The sequence below is a fragment of the Apiospora hydei genome, assembly GCF_038363865.1.
Source record: "Apiospora hydei strain CBS 114990 chromosome Unknown utg000007l_segment0_segment0, whole genome shotgun sequence".
Lineage (NCBI taxonomy): Eukaryota > Fungi > Ascomycota > Sordariomycetes > Amphisphaeriales > Apiosporaceae > Apiospora > Apiospora hydei.
The window spans coordinates 4,242,441-4,258,641 of NW_027117366.1; the positions used below are offsets into that span (position 1 = coordinate 4,242,441).

Consider the following 16,201-nt stretch of genomic DNA (forward strand, 5'->3'; position numbering starts at 1 on the left):
CGTTTCAATCAATTCGTCAAATCACTACTCGTCTGGCACGCCGCACCACGCACGGCGCTGCAGCATGAACCGTTTCCGGCCCTCTTCCGCCGTCAGATATTGAACCACATTATCCGACGCCGCGGCAATGCGCTTGGCCAGGGGCTGCGCAGGCGCGTTCTGGGCAGCGAGCGCCTCGGCCTCTCCGTCATCGGGAATGCCGTTGGGCGCGGGCACCTGGATGTAGCCGAGCTTGTCGGCGCGCTGGATGGCCTTGACGAAGATGTGGCCCATCTTGCTGTAGGCCTCGGCGGTCGGGTGCGTGCCGTCGGGCGTGATGTCCTCGGGCAGGATGGCGTCCGGGTCCTTTCCGGAGTAGTGCATGTCGGCCATGAGCACCCACTTGCCCTCGCGCTCGAGCTTGGCGAAGACGTCCCAGAGCTGCTGGTTGACCTGCAGCATGTACTGCTCGCAGTCCTTGAGCGTGTTGGTGAGCAGCGTGCTGATGACGACAAAGGACCGCGGCGACGTGTCGAGCAGGTAGTTGACCATGTCCTCCATGTCGCGCCCGGCCGTCTCGAGCTCGAACAGCTGCAGCGCGTTGTTGACGCCCGCGTTGATCAGGAAGACGTTGGGCTGCATCTCGGGCACGACCCGCTTCGCGCGCTTGAAGACCTCGGACACGCGCGCGCCGCCCTGCGCCTCGCACTCGTTGTCCAGCATCTCGCCGGCCTTCACGGACCCGACCATGTTCACCGGCACGCCCAGCTCCGTCAGCTCGTCGCGCAGCTGCTTGCGGAACCCGTTGTCGCCGGGCGAGTTCTGGCCCTTCACGGTCGAGGCGCCCAGGGCCATGATGCGCAGCGCGGTGCCATTTTTTATGCTTCCGGGGAATTGCCTTCGGGCATTCGATTGCGGCACTGTTGAATTTGTATTAGCTATAAAGGTTTCCCCAGGTTTTTAAAAAGTGTAATCCATCAAAGGATTCCCGTCGCAGCGCTGCGCCGCCTCCGCAATGCAGTCATTGGCCACACCAGCACTCTCGTCAGGATCGAAATCGGGTGTCGGGAGTGTCCGGTCACTGCGCCGTCTTACGACATGAGACAAGGGCCGAGCGACCCAGTTGCTTTTTGGGGCAATTGGCGGCGTGATAGATTGCGGGGACGTTTGCGACAACAACACCGGCGGGGACGGGGACAGACGACGGCAACAGCATTGCGACGGGGCATTGGTGAAGGAGTAGGTAGGTATGTAGGTCGTGGTAGAGCTTACAAGTCTTTGATTCGCCTTCCTCGGGTATCTTTCCTCGGTAGGTGCCATCGAGAACATGCGTACCGCCGAGAGCTGGAGAGGCGATGGGTTAGTTTAGGGTTTCGATGACAGATGCCAGATGTGAGATCGAAGGTTTACTTACAGATAAGCAGGATAGCGATGACGACGAAGATGGTTATGCCAGCAATGGCCCTCTTGGTCCGCAGAAAGGCGACACGGGCGCTCCACATGGTTCTGCAGTCGCGCTTGGGCGGCTTCACTTTCTTCTCATGGACTTCGGCTTCGGTGGGAGTGACGGACGTAGTGGTGGTGGTGCTCTCGACGCCTTGCGGAGCGGCGGCCATCGTTTTATTTAACACCGGTTTTCTCGACCCTGCCCTTTCCCCAAAACCAAGGTGTCTCAAAAGAAAATAAGCGGCACCGAGTGAGAAAGGAGGAGTCACTTTTCCTACTATCCTTGCTGCTAGGTTACTGTAACTGACGGAGCCTGCAAGTGCCTGGGTAGCAGCAAACGGAACCCGACGAGATGGGGCGTGGTGAATGGATCAGTTCCCACGGGATGACGGGGGGTGACGGCAGGCGCAAATAGCTGGCCATGTGGTTTGCTCTGCGCTATTGCTCGATGGCCAAGCACCAAGATAGATGGCGGATGACCACCGCCTCTTTTTTTTGCTCACCCACCCCCTGGTCGCGGATGGTGTATCCCCCAGTTCCCAGTGCGGGCGATGAATCGCTGATGCCGCGTAATAGCGTCCATGGCTGCATCAAACAGCAGAGGACAACCCCGTTGTTTTGAAGGGCCGTTAGCCGTGCTAACCGGTATTTTGGTGGTGATTGTGTGGGCTAACGGCTTGGCGTCCGCTTGGCAAATGCTGACCCGGCCGTTAGGAGGGCATCTAAGGCATCTTACAACTGACTTGCTCACTTGGCCGCGTCGGCAATCATGGCCAATAAACAAAAAAAGGACCCAGCCTGAGATTGCATGCTCATCTTGACCCTCAATGCGATGAGGAAAAAAGGGGAGATGGTACAGTAGGTCGTAGTGCTGGGCGTGCAACAAATCGATAACAGCTAGTATGGGATTCAGTCACTAACTCGGTCGGGGCTTTCAGGCGGCTCGTTCGAGAATCTCGGCAGCAGCCAGCCAGCCTCATGGATAATAATAATTAGCCTCATCCAGGTACTTGTAGTAGGCAGCTACTTGTCAGTTGCATGCAGGAAGAGGTACCAGACGCGCTGGGTGACACCTGCAAGTGCAAGGAAATGGTGTCGTCACCGCACTGCTGCTTGGTTCTGGCACTAACCACCAACCCCGCCTACGCTCGTCCTGCCTATCTCAGGCTACCTAGTCCTTATTTCCTAGCGCTCCTCTAGCCTCCCACCCCGACCTTATTTGGACTGCTAAGAGGAGCAAACCCGCCTGCTCCTGTCTGGACTGTCTGCCGTCTGCCTGTTGCCAATCAGCCCTACCCACGCAGGGCAAATTGCACCAGAGCTGGGGAAATTGTTCAACGGGTTGGAAATTGTGCAGCACGAATAGGTAGTGCAGGCAATCAAAACGAACGGGCCCTGACAGAATGAAGCAGTTATGAACTGATGGGCAATCGAAATGAGCAAGCGGGAACCGTGTACGTGTTCCCAATTAGCCGGTACAGGTACAGTTGCTTCTGGAACAAGCCACGCACTTGCCAATGTTCGCCCGTGAAACCCCCATGACTGATCATGATCGGCGCGCCTGACCGAAAGAGGCTCCATGAGCCTATTGCCAATTGCATTATCTTTCCTATCGCTCTCGTGGGTCTCCCCCATCTCACTTTCGCTCTCTCCTGAAGAACGGTGTATGGTGCATGGTATGCGGTCAAGGACAAGATCGGCGCCTACTTAGTACCTGTCGCCTGCCGCGCCAAGTCCACCACCAAAACTGACCAGGGGGCTTCCTTTTTGCCTCACAATTCAGCCAGCCAGGAACTCTCAGTTCTGCTCTCAGCACCGTTCATCTTCTTCCTGCATTGTATTGGCTGGGCTCCCCAAACATCGGGAAGCTGGATGATCGACGGCCCTTACGCACTACCGAGTCAGGGTCCCGGATTCTGCGACGAACCGGTGCAGAGAACGTGAGACGGGGGTTTTGTTTGTTTGTTTCTGACCTTACATACATTTTCTTCCCCCTCCCCCAAGTCGTCCCCTATGTACATATCCTCGAACTCGTGCCTGCTTGTCTCGTCTCGGCAAGTCCCAACCCGGGAAACAGAAACGAGTCTGCGTCTAAGTTGACGACGACGGTTCGTACGAGATCTCCCCAAGACTCGAGCAGTCACACGTTCCATCTACTTCGCCTCCATCTTTCTTTCGTGCCTGAGCACATGCACGTACATGATTCAACGTCGTAAGAGAAAACGCACATCGATATTCCTTCCAGCCCGGCAGGCGGATGGTGCACCACTCGGCTTTGATTGGCTCGTCAGATAGACAGCCCGCTAGCGGAGTGCGACCGCGTCAACCTCTCTCCATCCCGTGCCCATCAAATCTAATCTAAACAGAAAGGTTATCTAACAGATACAACCTCTCGTAGACTGCGACGGCGCACACTTGCTTCTTACCCCAAACCCTGCCAATCCCCCCCCAACCCCCACGCTGTTTGGTGTGGCTTGCGTGCATGTTTGACAAGAACTGATTATTGGCCCCTAGCTTCGGTCTTGGCTCCGAGGGAGATCTGCATCCATCATAACATTCAGGGAACTTCCCCGCAGCCTTCATCTTACTAATAAGGGTCCTCGTTGGCCAAACAAACGTGTCATTCTCGTCAAACATCCCGCCATTAGAGCGCTTTCGGGCAGGAAGCTATCCAGCAGACCGAACATGGTATCGCCGGTGCGCGGACTGTAGGAGGAGCCCACTACCTCTCTAGCAGAAGCTCCCTCTCCTCTGTAACAACGAAATCACGGGGAAAGTAGATGCAGACCTAGTGGTGTAAGTCAGTAGAGTAAACAAAGAGTTTTCCGTTGCAGTAGTGATCGATCAAAAGGGAACAGAACAAACCATAAGATCCGTCTTTACTCAAGAATTGCTTCGTAGCTCTCAACCCGCTCTCCGTCCATAGCCGTTCCCTGTCTGCATCGTCGAACTTGTAGCTGCTCGTCAACTCCAGCTTCTCGTTCGCCTTGACGGTGACGGACTGGTGGTGCTGATGCTGCCGCGCGCGTAAGAACGTGACTTGTGCGTCTCGCAAGGGCACCAGGTACTGCACATGCCGCTTCGCCCCGGCGTCCCACTCCCCCCTCACCGTCCAGTCACTCGCGAGAAAGGCCTCGTAGCCCAGGTGGGCGTTGGCGCCGTCCAGCGCGTTGAGGATGAAGGCGCGGTTCGTCCCGGCCCGGTCGTTGTACGCCGCAAAGACCCGCCCGGCGTCAGTGCACCCGTCTAGTCCCAGAATGATCCGGGAGGAGGAGGGGGGCAGAAGACGCCTTGGTATTGTGGAGGAGGGTCTCGGCCCAGATCTTCAGGAACGCCGCGGCCTCGGCCGGCGCGAAACTGCCGAGCGTCGAGCCCAGCGAGAGGAGGACGCACCGGGGCCGGCGGGCGTTCTCCGGGCGCGCGATCCAGACCTGCCCGTCGTCGTAGGTCCCGTGCAGGCCGTGGCAGCGCACGTGGCGGAAGAAGCCACGGCCGTCCAGGTCTGTCCGCAGCTGTCCCAGCGTCCGCTCCAGCTCGCGCCGGTCCAGGTCCAGGGCGTAGTAGCCCACCCGCCTCCCCTGCGCCTCGAGGGCCTGCAGGAGGATCCGGATCTTGCGCAGGTTGCCGCTGCCCAGCTCGAGCAAAATCGTGCCGGGCTCGATCTGGCGTGCGATCTCGCGGCTGTGCGCCTCGAGCAGGGCGATTTCGGTGTTGGTTAGGTAGTACTCGGGAGTATACGTGATCTCCTCGAAGAGCTTGAGGCCCCGCTCGTTCCACAGGAGCAGCGAAGGAAGGGTCCGGTGACCGTGCTCGTTGCGGTGCTGCAGGCCGGAGCGTATGGCGGGAGCCAGGTCGAACGACTGCTGACCGTCGCGGATATCGATGATATCTATATCGTATCGCTCCTCGTCGGTGTTGGGCTGGACAGAGACGTTGATTTGTGTCTCAGAGGGAATCTTCTCGGGGCGGCCGCCACCGGGGTTTGCGTCTAGGATCAAGGGGTTTGGAGCAACAGAAAGCTCTACTAGCATGTTTGGCTCGTAATGAAATCTTAGATGAGTTCTTTTTGCTACAAAAAGCAGTTGTCGTTTTTACCAAGCTCAGCCTATCTTTCGGGATTATTTTGATATGCCTTATATATCCGTCTCTGGCCCCTTGGCTTTCAGAATTTTATACGGTTGGCAGCTTGACGTACCGTCGCCTTCAAGGCTGTGACTCTATCGGTACCATCTTGACTCTCGCCCAATGGGCCATCGCTTCTGAGTATGTCGCAATTTTACCCAAGCATGCTGCCCCTGGTTGTTCCTGATCTAGACTCCCTTGTGCTTTTGTCGACCATATGGGTGTCGATGATTGGCTGTGATTCTGCATATCTGACGTCAAAGCCGAGAAGCTACCCCTGACGGAGTTGTCTACTGCGTTACCCAGTATGGTAACCCGAACAGTTTATCTCCGAACGCGAAGGTATGCCCGAACTGCCTGATTCCATGGCGTGGCAATGCTACTGCCCGTCCTGTCACTGGCAATGCATGCCGTTGCAGTCGCGTAGGGTTATGCAATTGCAGTAACCATGGATAACAGTGGCTCCCACTAACCCTGCTTGTGCCTTGATGGGCTGCCAACTGTACATGTATATCATGCGAGGATAGTCAGACGAAGTTTGGCTCACGGGTATAAAAGGGGGCGTATATACTTACTCAGTATGCGTATGCAAGGGGGATTACCATATATCGCATTGCCTCCTTGTCAACCCCACAAACAACCAAATGCCACATTCCCATTGATTAATTCGAGACCAGAGTAGGTTTTATCAAGATGTCTATGATTCATTCTTTGCCTTACTTCCTCCCATGGGATTTCTTCTCGGATAGAAATGTCCTACTGTGCTAAGGCATCGGTCTCGGTTAAAGCGACCTCGATCTACAGCTCTGCTACCCATTGTGCCAAGACGTTCCCGATTCGGAAAGACAACCGCGTTTGGAACCGTATAGCGACTTGTGGCAGAGAATTCGATTGCATCCGACGCAACCAATCGCTACTATATCACTACATCGTGCCACTCTGTCGTGCCACCAAATGAGCGTCTAATCCAGAACTGCGCCAATTGTCTGCACCCCCCTGTCCGTGGTCGGCCCCGTCCCGATCCGGTAATAACGTGCGTCGGCGTTACCCCCGACCAGGTCCCAGGCAAACCAAACGTAACGGATTTCGATGTTGCTGCCGAGGTTCCTCCCAGAAAAGGAAGAGCTAGTCTGGATTCCGCTTGGCGTAACGGGGTCGTCGCGCCAGAAACCGGGCATGGGAAACGAGCTGAGGGGGCCGGAGCCCCAGACCAACAGGCTATACCCCACGGGAAACTTCCCCACACTCTCCAGAAGATGGGGATCCGGCAGTTGCTCACCGATGCCAAACTCGTGACCAACGTTCGTTCAGCCGGCTCCCATGACGTGCAGACTTCTCAGCGAGAGGGTTCGGAGTAACGAGTCGCGGGTTGGAGCACTGTATAAAAGGCGAGGATGGCCCGGCAGCGACGGTGGGCTCTTGTTGTCACGACCATGCCGCTCTAATATAGACAAACTGCAGCGCACAACGCTTCCCGCACGATGGTTACCCCGGCCCCTCTCCACCTCGCCCTCCTTCTCTTCTCTTTCCTCGGCATCTCCCTTGCCTCCTCCTCCCTCCTCCTCCTCCTCCTCCTCCTCCCTCCTCCTCCTCGCTCTACCCCGCGGACCGCCAATGCGCCACCGCCCGCTACGCCCACAAGCCCCGCGTCTTCGTCGCGACCGACATCAGCAATGAGCCCGACGACCAGATGTCCCTCGTGCGCCTCCTGACCTACGCCAACGAGCTGGACCTCCGGGGCCTCGCCGTCGTCACCTCGGTCTGGAAGAACGACTCGCTCGACACCGCGTCCGTCCACACCGTCCTCGACGCCTACGCCAACGTCACGTCCTTACTGGACGCCAACGTCCCCGCGAGCGCGCCCTACCCCAGCGCCGACGACCTCCGCGCCCTCGTGAGCGAGGCCCACCCCGTCTACGGCCTCGCCGCGCTGGACCTGCCGCCCAGCCCCGGCGCCCTCGCCCTCGTCGCCGCGGCCGACGCCGCCTCGGAGGCGGGGGACCCGATGTACGTGTGCCTCTGGGGCGGCGCCGGCGTGCTGGCCGAGGCGCTGCACCACGTCACCCAAACCCGGTCCGCCGACGAGACAGCCGCCTTCGTGCGCAAACTGCGCGTGTACGCCATCTCGGACCAAGACGACGCGGGCGCCTGGCTGCGGGCCAACTACCCCTCCTTGTTCTACGTCGTCGCCCTGCACGGCTTCAGCGAGTACACGCAGGCGTCCTGGAACGGCATCTCGGGCGAGGCGTACCGGCACTTCGACGCGGGCGGGCCCGACACGTCGCTCGTGACCAACGAGTGGCTCGAGCGGCACGTCCGGGTCGGCGCGCTGGGGAAGCACTACCCCAACTTCACCTTCATCATGGAGGGCGACACCCCCTCCTTCTTCCCGCTGCTGAACAACGGGCTCGGCGACCCGGAGCACCCGGAATGGGGCAGCTGGGGCGGCCGCTTCCTGCGCGTCGACGCGTCGGGGCGGTACCCGCTGTACAGCGACGCGTCGGACGTGGCGGTCGGCGTCAACGGCGAGATCTACGTCAGCGCGTTCGCGGGCATCTGGCGCTGGCGGCAGGCGTACCAGCACGACTTCGCCGCGCGCATGCAGTGGACTACCGCCGGCGACGCCGCGCAGAATAACCACGCGCCCGTCGCCGTGGTGAACGGCACCTGCGGGCCCGACCCGGTGAAGCTGTCGTACCAGCTCGGTGAGTCTGTCGTCCTGGACGCGGCTTTGGGGAGTTGGGATCCCGACGGCGACGTGCTGGCGTTCGACTGGTTCCACTACCGCGAGGTGACGGAGAGGATGCAGGAGGGCGTCATCACCAAGGTGAGCGAGGACATTGCCATCAAGAAGCTCGACCAGACCGGAGGCCTGGTCTCGCTGGAGCCGCTTAAGAACCAAGTAAGTAATACTATGCTTCCACAACATCTCTCCAACGTTGTGTCAGTATTAGACATAATGGAAATGCTAACTGAGATCGAGACTATGCATATTATCCTTTCCGTCGTAGATAATAAGGAGATGGGCTTAACAACGTACCGTCGCGTAATCCTCACACCGGAAGTGTGAAAGGTAGAGATAGGATATATATATAGGTATATATTCAATACACATAATCAAAAAGGGAACCTTTACGTGTTATCGCAGCAGACCAGCGGCTGGTTCAGCCTCGTTATTATCCCAGAGGTGATTGGACGAACCTGCCAATGGCATAACCTATGACATCTGTGTCATGGCCTGCTTTTGCCGGCTCATTGCTGATCACGCTATGCTCCCCGCTCAACGAGACTCACTCTGTGTACACTTGAAGTAATAAATTCGGCGGACCATGACGTCAATGCTGGTTGTTGCCGCAACACCACTTTCTAGCATTATCTATCTTGGACCAGATGTGTAGCCAAACAAACTATCAACCAGCGAGACTTCTCGAGACCCATCCTCGTGCTGTCCTTCGAGGCCGCCGTAATAAGGAATGAGTAACCAGTAGCTGATTCTCGAAACAAGCAGAGCCTCACTTCTCTGTTACCCGCAAGAGGAAATCCTCAAAAGACCAACGGTTGTCTCATAATCTCAATCATAATCCCCACTTGAAAACTCAGCTTGCGCCGTCGCTGCGCCTGGTGCCCTCCTTCTCCTTCTTTCGACTTCCCCATGGCTCTTTGCTCCGTGCCGTCCTCATCCCCTATATCGGAGGTAGCAGCAGCAGAAGAAGAACTCGACGACATCATGCGCGCCCACTCCTCCCGCGCCTCTCTTGCCATCTCGCGCGCCCGACTCAACTCGCAGGCCAAGCAATGCGCCTCGTTGGAATCATCCCACATGGACGCCGTCTCGAGGTGCTCCGGGGACCCGTGTCGAAAGAGCCACGTGCCGTTAGGGTCAAGCCCTCTCCAGAGATCGTTGAGGCGTCCGAGCTCGCGGGGCTCGTCGTACAGCACGAGCTTCTCCATGGGTCTCATGCCCGTTTCCCCTTGGTCGTCCCAGATCCGGTTCGCCCCTACCAAGTCCCAGAAGATCGGCCCGCAGCAGTCGGCCAACGAAGAGTGGTGGTCTATCGTCATGTACACGCACGGGGTCTGCCGTTTGACGAGGATCAGGGTCCCGATGGCCTCCGAGTCGCGCAGCCAGGAGTAATGAGCTTCCCCGGACCCCTGGCCGACGAAATCGTCGTAGTCGACCGCCACGGTCTTGCGGGACCTGAGGAAATCGCGATTCCAATCTACCACAGGCTCGTCAAAGGGGTCTATTTCCCGGAGATAGAGGATGTCCGTGTCGGAAGCCCAGTATTTGACGTGGGGCTTGTCACTGACGGCCTGCGCCGGCTGCCAGTAGGACCCTTTGGCCATGACAACGTGCCAAGCCTCGGAGCAAGCCTTTGCGACCGCAGGCACGTCTCCGGACCCATTAAGCGGGATAGTAGAGGAGGGGTACTGTATGAAGTCGATGACCCGAGGCTCTTCCTCGGCAGCGAAGGCCCATACCTTGAGCCGCAGCTCCGGGGAAGCCGGGAGAAGTAGTGGAAGGTCTTCATGGACCCATCTTCCGAGCTAGCGAGATCCAACGGTATCCCATGGTAGATTTTGGGAGCAAAGGTTTGCAGGATTGGTTGGACCAGACGCCTCGGAACCTGAGCCCCGTTCAAGATCTCTCGGATGAGGCGTAACCACGGTTTGAGTTTCTGTGGAGTGACAGAAAGACGACCGGCTTTGTAATCCTCCTTCGAAGGACCCTTGCTCTTGTGGAATTCCTTGAGATATGGGAGAATGAGCTTTCGGACGGTTGGGCCTTCGAGATGTCGACAAATCGAGGCATTCTCTAATTCAAGCCTATACCGATTTGGCGCCCCTTCGCCGACTGCGTCGGGTGGTGCATGGTGTTCTGTATTTGTATCAGAGTCCAATTCTTGGTGTTCTGGATCGGCATCAGAATTCAGTTCTTGGTCGTCGTGAGAAGCCATTTGGTGTGGAGGGTGGAAGGCCTGGGCTGGTCGATTTTGGGGGTTGCCACAAGCGGTGAGGGTGGGTTCAGCGATAACTAGCAGGACCGCTAGGCGGCAGATTCCGGCGCTTAGCGGGCGGCTGTTCACCTTAAAGCACAACCAACAAGACTTCCACGGAAGAGCATATCATAAGAACATCTGCCTCGTCATTCCCTTGATATGTACGTAAGCTCAAATTTTCGACTCAAACCGCTCATCTTCCATTTCCAACCCAGCCACCCTGAACAAAACCCCGCGCAGTGCCTCGTCCAAGCCCTTGGCAATCTCGTCCACCTCCTTGATCCCCGTGCTCCCCATCGTGTGGCTAGGTCGGTCGTACTCGAACCAGACTCGGTCACTGACCACTTCCCCTGTTGATGATGAGACGAGACACCCGCGCAGCAGCGCCACGCGGATCGGGGCGTACAGCGCCGTCTGGCTGCGGAGCCGCACCATCTGCGCCGCCTTGTGCGGGTTCCCGATCTCGTACTGCAGGGCTTCTCGGATGGTAGTGGTATTGGCAGGATGAGGATTATTGCTACTACTGATATTAATCCCGCCGGTTTCGTCGCCCTGGCTGGTAGTGGTGCCGGCAGCTGCTGTTGCCCGTAAGATGGGGCCGAAGTCGCGAGGCTGCGCCCCGAACCGATTTAGCGTGGGCAGCTCCCGCAGCGCCTCGCCGGCAGCGACGAGGTCGCCGGCATCGAGGTGACGGTGGTAGGTGCGGTCCAGCAGTGGCACCGCGGCTCCCAGGGCGGCTTTGGTTTCGGCAAAGGAGCGGCGGCAAGGTATGGTGCAGTGTCCCGTAGGGGCTGTCAGGGAGGAGGCATACTGGCGATAACGATCTTCCATGGTGTTCTTTCTCGAGAATTCAAGAGACAGGGATGGGGTTGGGTTTGTAGTTCGTTGGACTCGAGTGAAGAAAGTGGGCGGGGTTGTGTACGTGGCTTGCAGGGTGATTGGCTCAAATCGAATCACACATAAATTGTCCTACACAGTGTGACTTACTAACAAGACCGGCAGATTGGACTGCTGAACCATGTTCGAGACGATTGGGGAATGTCTGCGATAATAAGCATGAACCCATATATTTAGAGGTATGTTGAAAAGTAGAATTGCTCAAAGGCAGCCACTGGAGATACAAGGTCTTCAGGCTGGGGAACCTTCCCTCCACATGAAACTGCAAAGAAGCACTCCGAAGGGGGTTCTTGGGGGGGGCTGCAACCGGTTTAAAGATGTGCAAATCGAGGCTCTCAAGAGGTGTTGCGAATCCTGAGGACTCGATGTGACCCTGGGGCCCGGCGAACTTGTTGATCGGTATGCTGCATTTCAAAGTTCCGTGGAAGATCTCGAGATTCATCACTCACACATGTGGGAGAGCCATAATGCTCGTCAGGGCGTGGTATCATGCTTGGATAGTTCGAGACCAGAATCGCCTCCACATTAGATGGTCGCCCTCACCAGGACCGACGTTATCATTGGAAGCTACGATAGCTTTGTCTTCGATGTTGATCGTTTCCAGCTCCATACCCTACAATTGGGTCAGAGTCTCAGTGAGTTCCAGATACATTGCAGCTTCGGCCGAGTCTGCTTGTTCTTACAGCCTCTTCAAGGCCCAAGACCCATCCGGATCCCTCTTACTATCGTGGTGCAGTCTAGCAGTTGGTTCGAGTTCTTATGGACGACAGTTTCTCTCCTAGTGGCCGTTGCGGATCCTTTTGGTAGTAAAGACAGACGAATGTGAGTGTCCATACCCCGCAGCAGATCTCTGGCGTCGACACAGTCTCGTCAAACTTGCCAAGGCCAGCCGGGATAAGCTGGACAACTTGGTTCGCCAAGAGCCGACTGAAGCAAGGGGCGGTGTTCAGTCGTCTAGCTAAAGAGAGCATGTGCTACTCCTTCGAGGGCACCACCTGCACCCAAGACGCAGACTTCCCGGATCTCGAGAAAACTGTACAAGCAGACCAGCCAGAAAAAAGGGGCGTCAAGACTTTCGTCTCCCTCGTCGGTGGCGGCCTGATCGAAGGGCAACCCGTACAACAACCCGGCCTGCGGCGTCACCATGCACGACGACGACGACGACGACTGGGAGCAGGGGGCCGTGGTGGACGCCGTCCAGTGGCGGGACCGGGCTGCGGCCGATCTGGGCAACATAGCCGGATTACGATGCACTCTGGGTTTGGGAAGTACATATAATTTCGAATTCCGTAGCAAGGGGTAGGCAGCAAATATTTCCGGAGACAGAGTCAAACAAAGTGTTTATGAACAAAAGAGAATGCTACCACATGTTCATGTCACATACAATGTTCCCTCCATACTGGGATCCAATAGAGAGTATATCAAATAGTCTTGATCCATTCCCATTACCGTGTATTTGCGTTGAGGTGTTCTTGCAAAGGTCAGAAGACGTTCGCTCAACTGTCCGATTGCAGTGGCAGTCTATCTGTTGTCTTGTGGGGCGCAACTAGCCCTCATATGTACTAGCATAATCCACCAATTCCACAAGCAACAAGGCGCTTTGGCGGAGTGGTTAACGCGATGCCCTGCTATGTGCAAACATAATAGATTAGGCATTTCCTTCGGGAGCGCAGGTTCGAATCCTGCAGGCGTCGATTTTCTTTTTCTTTTTCGTTATACCCAAACCGGCCTATTTTGCATTTTTGGTCTTCTTTACGCACGCTTTCAAATCCAGTGTTGTTGGTTTGTACCTTGTTACGATCTGAAGCAGCCAGCGTTGATTGAATATTCGCGATCCGATTCAAAGTGACCCTGATTTGCTGCCCACCCACCCTTTTCGTTTTCGTATCTCTCCCCTCGTCGGTCGGTGACTACTTCGCGCATAGCGCCACGGCTATGCCCGTCTAGGGACTCTCATCATCAGCCGCCGGAGAAACACTTGCTCAATAGGAAAGACGAGGAGGGTTGCCGTCAAGGTGGTTACTTGGTACACTTTTCGGTGGAGACCTTGGTGCATCGACACTCCCGACTCGCACTCTGTCCAAGATTGCTTGCACTTAGCGACCCGGCACACCACACTTGAGCGCAGCTCCATTTGACGAAATGCGAAGAGTGAGAACGAGCACTATCTCCCAAGGCTATCTATCTATCACGTTTGTGGCACACATTATCACTTACAAAACATCACTTAAGAGAAAGACCAGGGAACAAGCACAATCGAGAAGCGTCAGAGTGGTCAGAAATCCTGATTAGGAATGTGTTGAAAACATCAAGTTTTTATGTACTCAGTGCAGAATCGTATGTTTATATATACAGATATAATAAATTTGATCAAAAAGCCAAGAGGATCTTCTCATCGTCTCTCGGATGCGCCTGCATCGTTGACAACCCGCACGTGTAATGCAAGCTCAACCTCCGCATCACGCCAGAATAGAAACGGGTATAAGGCAAGGTGGGAGGAAGGAAGCTGGCAGCATTCCCTTTAATTGACGCACTGGCTGTACCAGTCGTTCATCTTGGTGCACTTGCCCTCGGCGCAGGTGGTGGGGCCGGTGAAGCCGTTGCCACCGCACTGGCCGTAGAGGGCGGCGCCCTGGCTGCTGCCGGCGTCGCCACCAGCGGTGGGAGCGGGGGCGGCGGCGGAGGTGCGGGTGATCATGGTGGTAGGGACGGGGGCGGCGGGGGCCTCGGGCTCGCAAGAGTCGTCCTCACCATCCTCGCCATCCTCCTCATCATCGTCACCCTCGGCCTCGCAGGCGTCGTCATCACCCTCGGCGTCGTCGTCACCCTCGGCCTCGCAGGCGTCGTCGTCATCCTCACCAGCGGCCTGAGTGGGAGCAGGGGCGGCCGGGGCAGAAGAGGCCGGGGCAGAAGCGGCCGGGGCCTGGGAGGCAGCCGGGGCGGAAGCCGAGGCAGCAGGAGCAGCGGGGCTGGAGCCACCGGCCGAAGCGGCACCGAACAGCTTGGGGCCGGGGATGGGGTAGCTCTTGATGGTGGTGTAGGGGTTGAAGAGGATGCCGGGGTCCTTGGCGTCGTACAGGTCGGTGCCCAGAGTGCCCTCGGGCAGCTCGGTGCCGGAGCCGGTGACGGCGATGTTGACGCACTGGGGGTAGTTCTGGGCACCATTCTCCTGGCCGCCGGCGTGGAGGGCGATGATCTCGTTGCGGAAGACGTAGTTGCCGGCCTTGAGGTTGGCGGGGACCTTGGTGGTCCAGACGCCGTTGTCGGCGACGAGCTTGTCGGCGCCCCACTTGCCGTCCTTGTAGCCGGCCTCGTCGATCTTGACCCATTTCAGGGCCGAGGGGTCGACCTTGGAGCAGTCGGCGCCGCAGTCGGCCACGTAGGTCAGGACGGGGCCGATGTTGTGCGGCCAGTTGGGCCACTCGAAGCTGACCTCGCCGCCGGCCTTGACGGAGCTGGTGAGGGCGCCGGGCTTGGCCTTCTTGTGGCAGTTGATGTCCGAGGTCTTGTACATGGTCGGGTCGACGAAGCCGTTGTCGAGGTTCTCGGTCGACCAGGCCGCCACCTTGGGCGCCTCGCCGCCGTTCTTGGTCTGGTAGTAGTAGTCCATCAGGTAGCCCTGCTGCTTCTTGCCGTCGGTGCTGAAGCTGACGACGTTGCCGTGGGCAAGGGCCGTGGCGGCGAAGGCGCCAACGGCGGCGAGGGTGAACTTGGTGGAAGACATGTTGGTGTTTGGTTTATCTGAAGAGATTCGTGGGGTTGGGGATCGGCAAGGGGGAGAAAGCTTGGCTTTGTTGATCAAATGAATCGATATATAGGTTCGGATGAAATGAACGTCCCGGCTTCACGCAGTGAAGTTGACTTGCTGGTAAAGAATGTAAAGGGTGGAAAAGGTCAGAAGCCTAGGGAAGAAAAGAGTGTGGATGCGAACTACAACTGAGCGTGATGAAGCAAAAGAAAAAAAAAGATCCCATACTGCCGGCGGACGGCATCGTCGTATTTATGCATGTTCTTGCCGCCTCCCATCGGTCTCTCATCCATCACCTGCCCCATTCCTGCCCAGCAGAGCCTCACGAGCTCGAGATTCAGGAGCAACCGCCCATGGGCCCAGCCAGTCGGCTTACACGGTTGGCGGCAGTGGGCCCCGGCGACTGTGGAAAAATCATCGTGGAAAGCCATCAATCTGCAACACGGGCCCCAGCGGTGTGGTTATCACGAGCCCCTGCGATGCGTTCCCGTTGCGGAAATCATTCCATATGAGATGTTCAGGGACCGGGGCTCCTCTGCTCGTGGTCACCGTTGAAAGTTCTCTTGTCAGTCTTGTCGGTCCAGGAACGCTCTTTTTTGGCAGACTTGACAGGTGGAATGCTAGGAAGTCGGCCCAAGATGAAACAGGAACCCTGGTCTGATATCGGCGCCTGCCCCCGGTTGACGTTGAAGATCCACCACGCTATCCCCTGCAGGTGATCTCGACACCCCCTGAAAGGCCGTATCTTCGGACGAAAAAGCTCCTGTTCTCCTGCCAAGACGTTTCTCTTAAAGAGGAGCCAATGCCGAAGAACTGCCTTTTGACTGGCAGAATCTGCAGAACGTTCGGCCCATGCCGCGCTCTGTCGTAAATCGTAGCCGCCTGTGGAAGAAAAGGCACAGTTGAGCCGAGGGTGACGACAAAGCACGGGCACTTCCTTCGGCTGGCGCTTCCCTGCCCAAACCGTTGGGTCAGCTCTTTAGCGGTCTCTTTAGTGGTCTCTTTAGTG

At 57.2% G+C, this 16,201-nt stretch overlaps 5 protein-coding genes across 5 annotated transcripts; 2 read left to right on the forward strand and 3 right to left on the reverse strand.

The window, feature by feature from the left end:
* Positions 1-24: 24 nt before the first annotated feature.
* On the reverse strand, positions 25-1,595 carry PG997_010469 (carbohydrate esterase family 3 protein; the record flags this gene model as incomplete). Its single annotated transcript, XM_066814784.1, has 3 exons — positions 25-899; positions 1,075-1,323; positions 1,394-1,595. The coding sequence occupies 3 exons, from the start codon at positions 1,593-1,595 to the stop codon at positions 25-27; spliced, it is 1,326 nt and encodes a 441-aa protein (XP_066666746.1).
* Positions 1,596-4,147: 2,552 nt separating this feature from the next.
* PG997_010470 (uncharacterized protein) lies at positions 4,148-5,456 on the reverse strand (the record flags this gene model as incomplete). The annotated part of the gene is made up of 3 exons (XM_066814785.1): positions 4,148-4,176; positions 4,291-4,715; positions 4,759-5,456. The coding sequence occupies 3 exons, from the start codon at positions 5,454-5,456 to the stop codon at positions 4,148-4,150; spliced, it is 1,152 nt and encodes a 383-aa protein (XP_066666747.1).
* Positions 5,457-7,237: 1,781 nt separating this feature from the next.
* On the forward strand, positions 7,238-8,617 carry PG997_010471 (uncharacterized protein; the record flags this gene model as incomplete). The annotated part of the gene is made up of 1 exon (XM_066814786.1): positions 7,238-8,617. One exon carries the CDS (start codon positions 7,238-7,240, stop codon positions 8,615-8,617), a length of 1,380 nt encoding a protein of 459 aa, XP_066666748.1.
* A 657-nt stretch (positions 8,618-9,274) lies between these two features.
* Positions 9,275-10,065, forward strand: PG997_010472 (uncharacterized protein; the record flags this gene model as incomplete). Its single annotated transcript, XM_066814787.1, has 2 exons — positions 9,275-9,384; positions 9,426-10,065. 2 exons carry the CDS (start codon positions 9,275-9,277, stop codon positions 10,063-10,065), a joined length of 750 nt encoding a protein of 249 aa, XP_066666749.1.
* Positions 10,066-10,718: 653 nt separating this feature from the next.
* On the reverse strand, positions 10,719-11,378 carry PG997_010473 (uncharacterized protein; the record flags this gene model as incomplete). The annotated part of the gene is made up of 1 exon (XM_066814788.1): positions 10,719-11,378. The coding sequence occupies one exon, from the start codon at positions 11,376-11,378 to the stop codon at positions 10,719-10,721; it is 660 nt and encodes a 219-aa protein (XP_066666750.1).
* Positions 11,379-16,201: the final 4,823 nt, after the last annotated feature.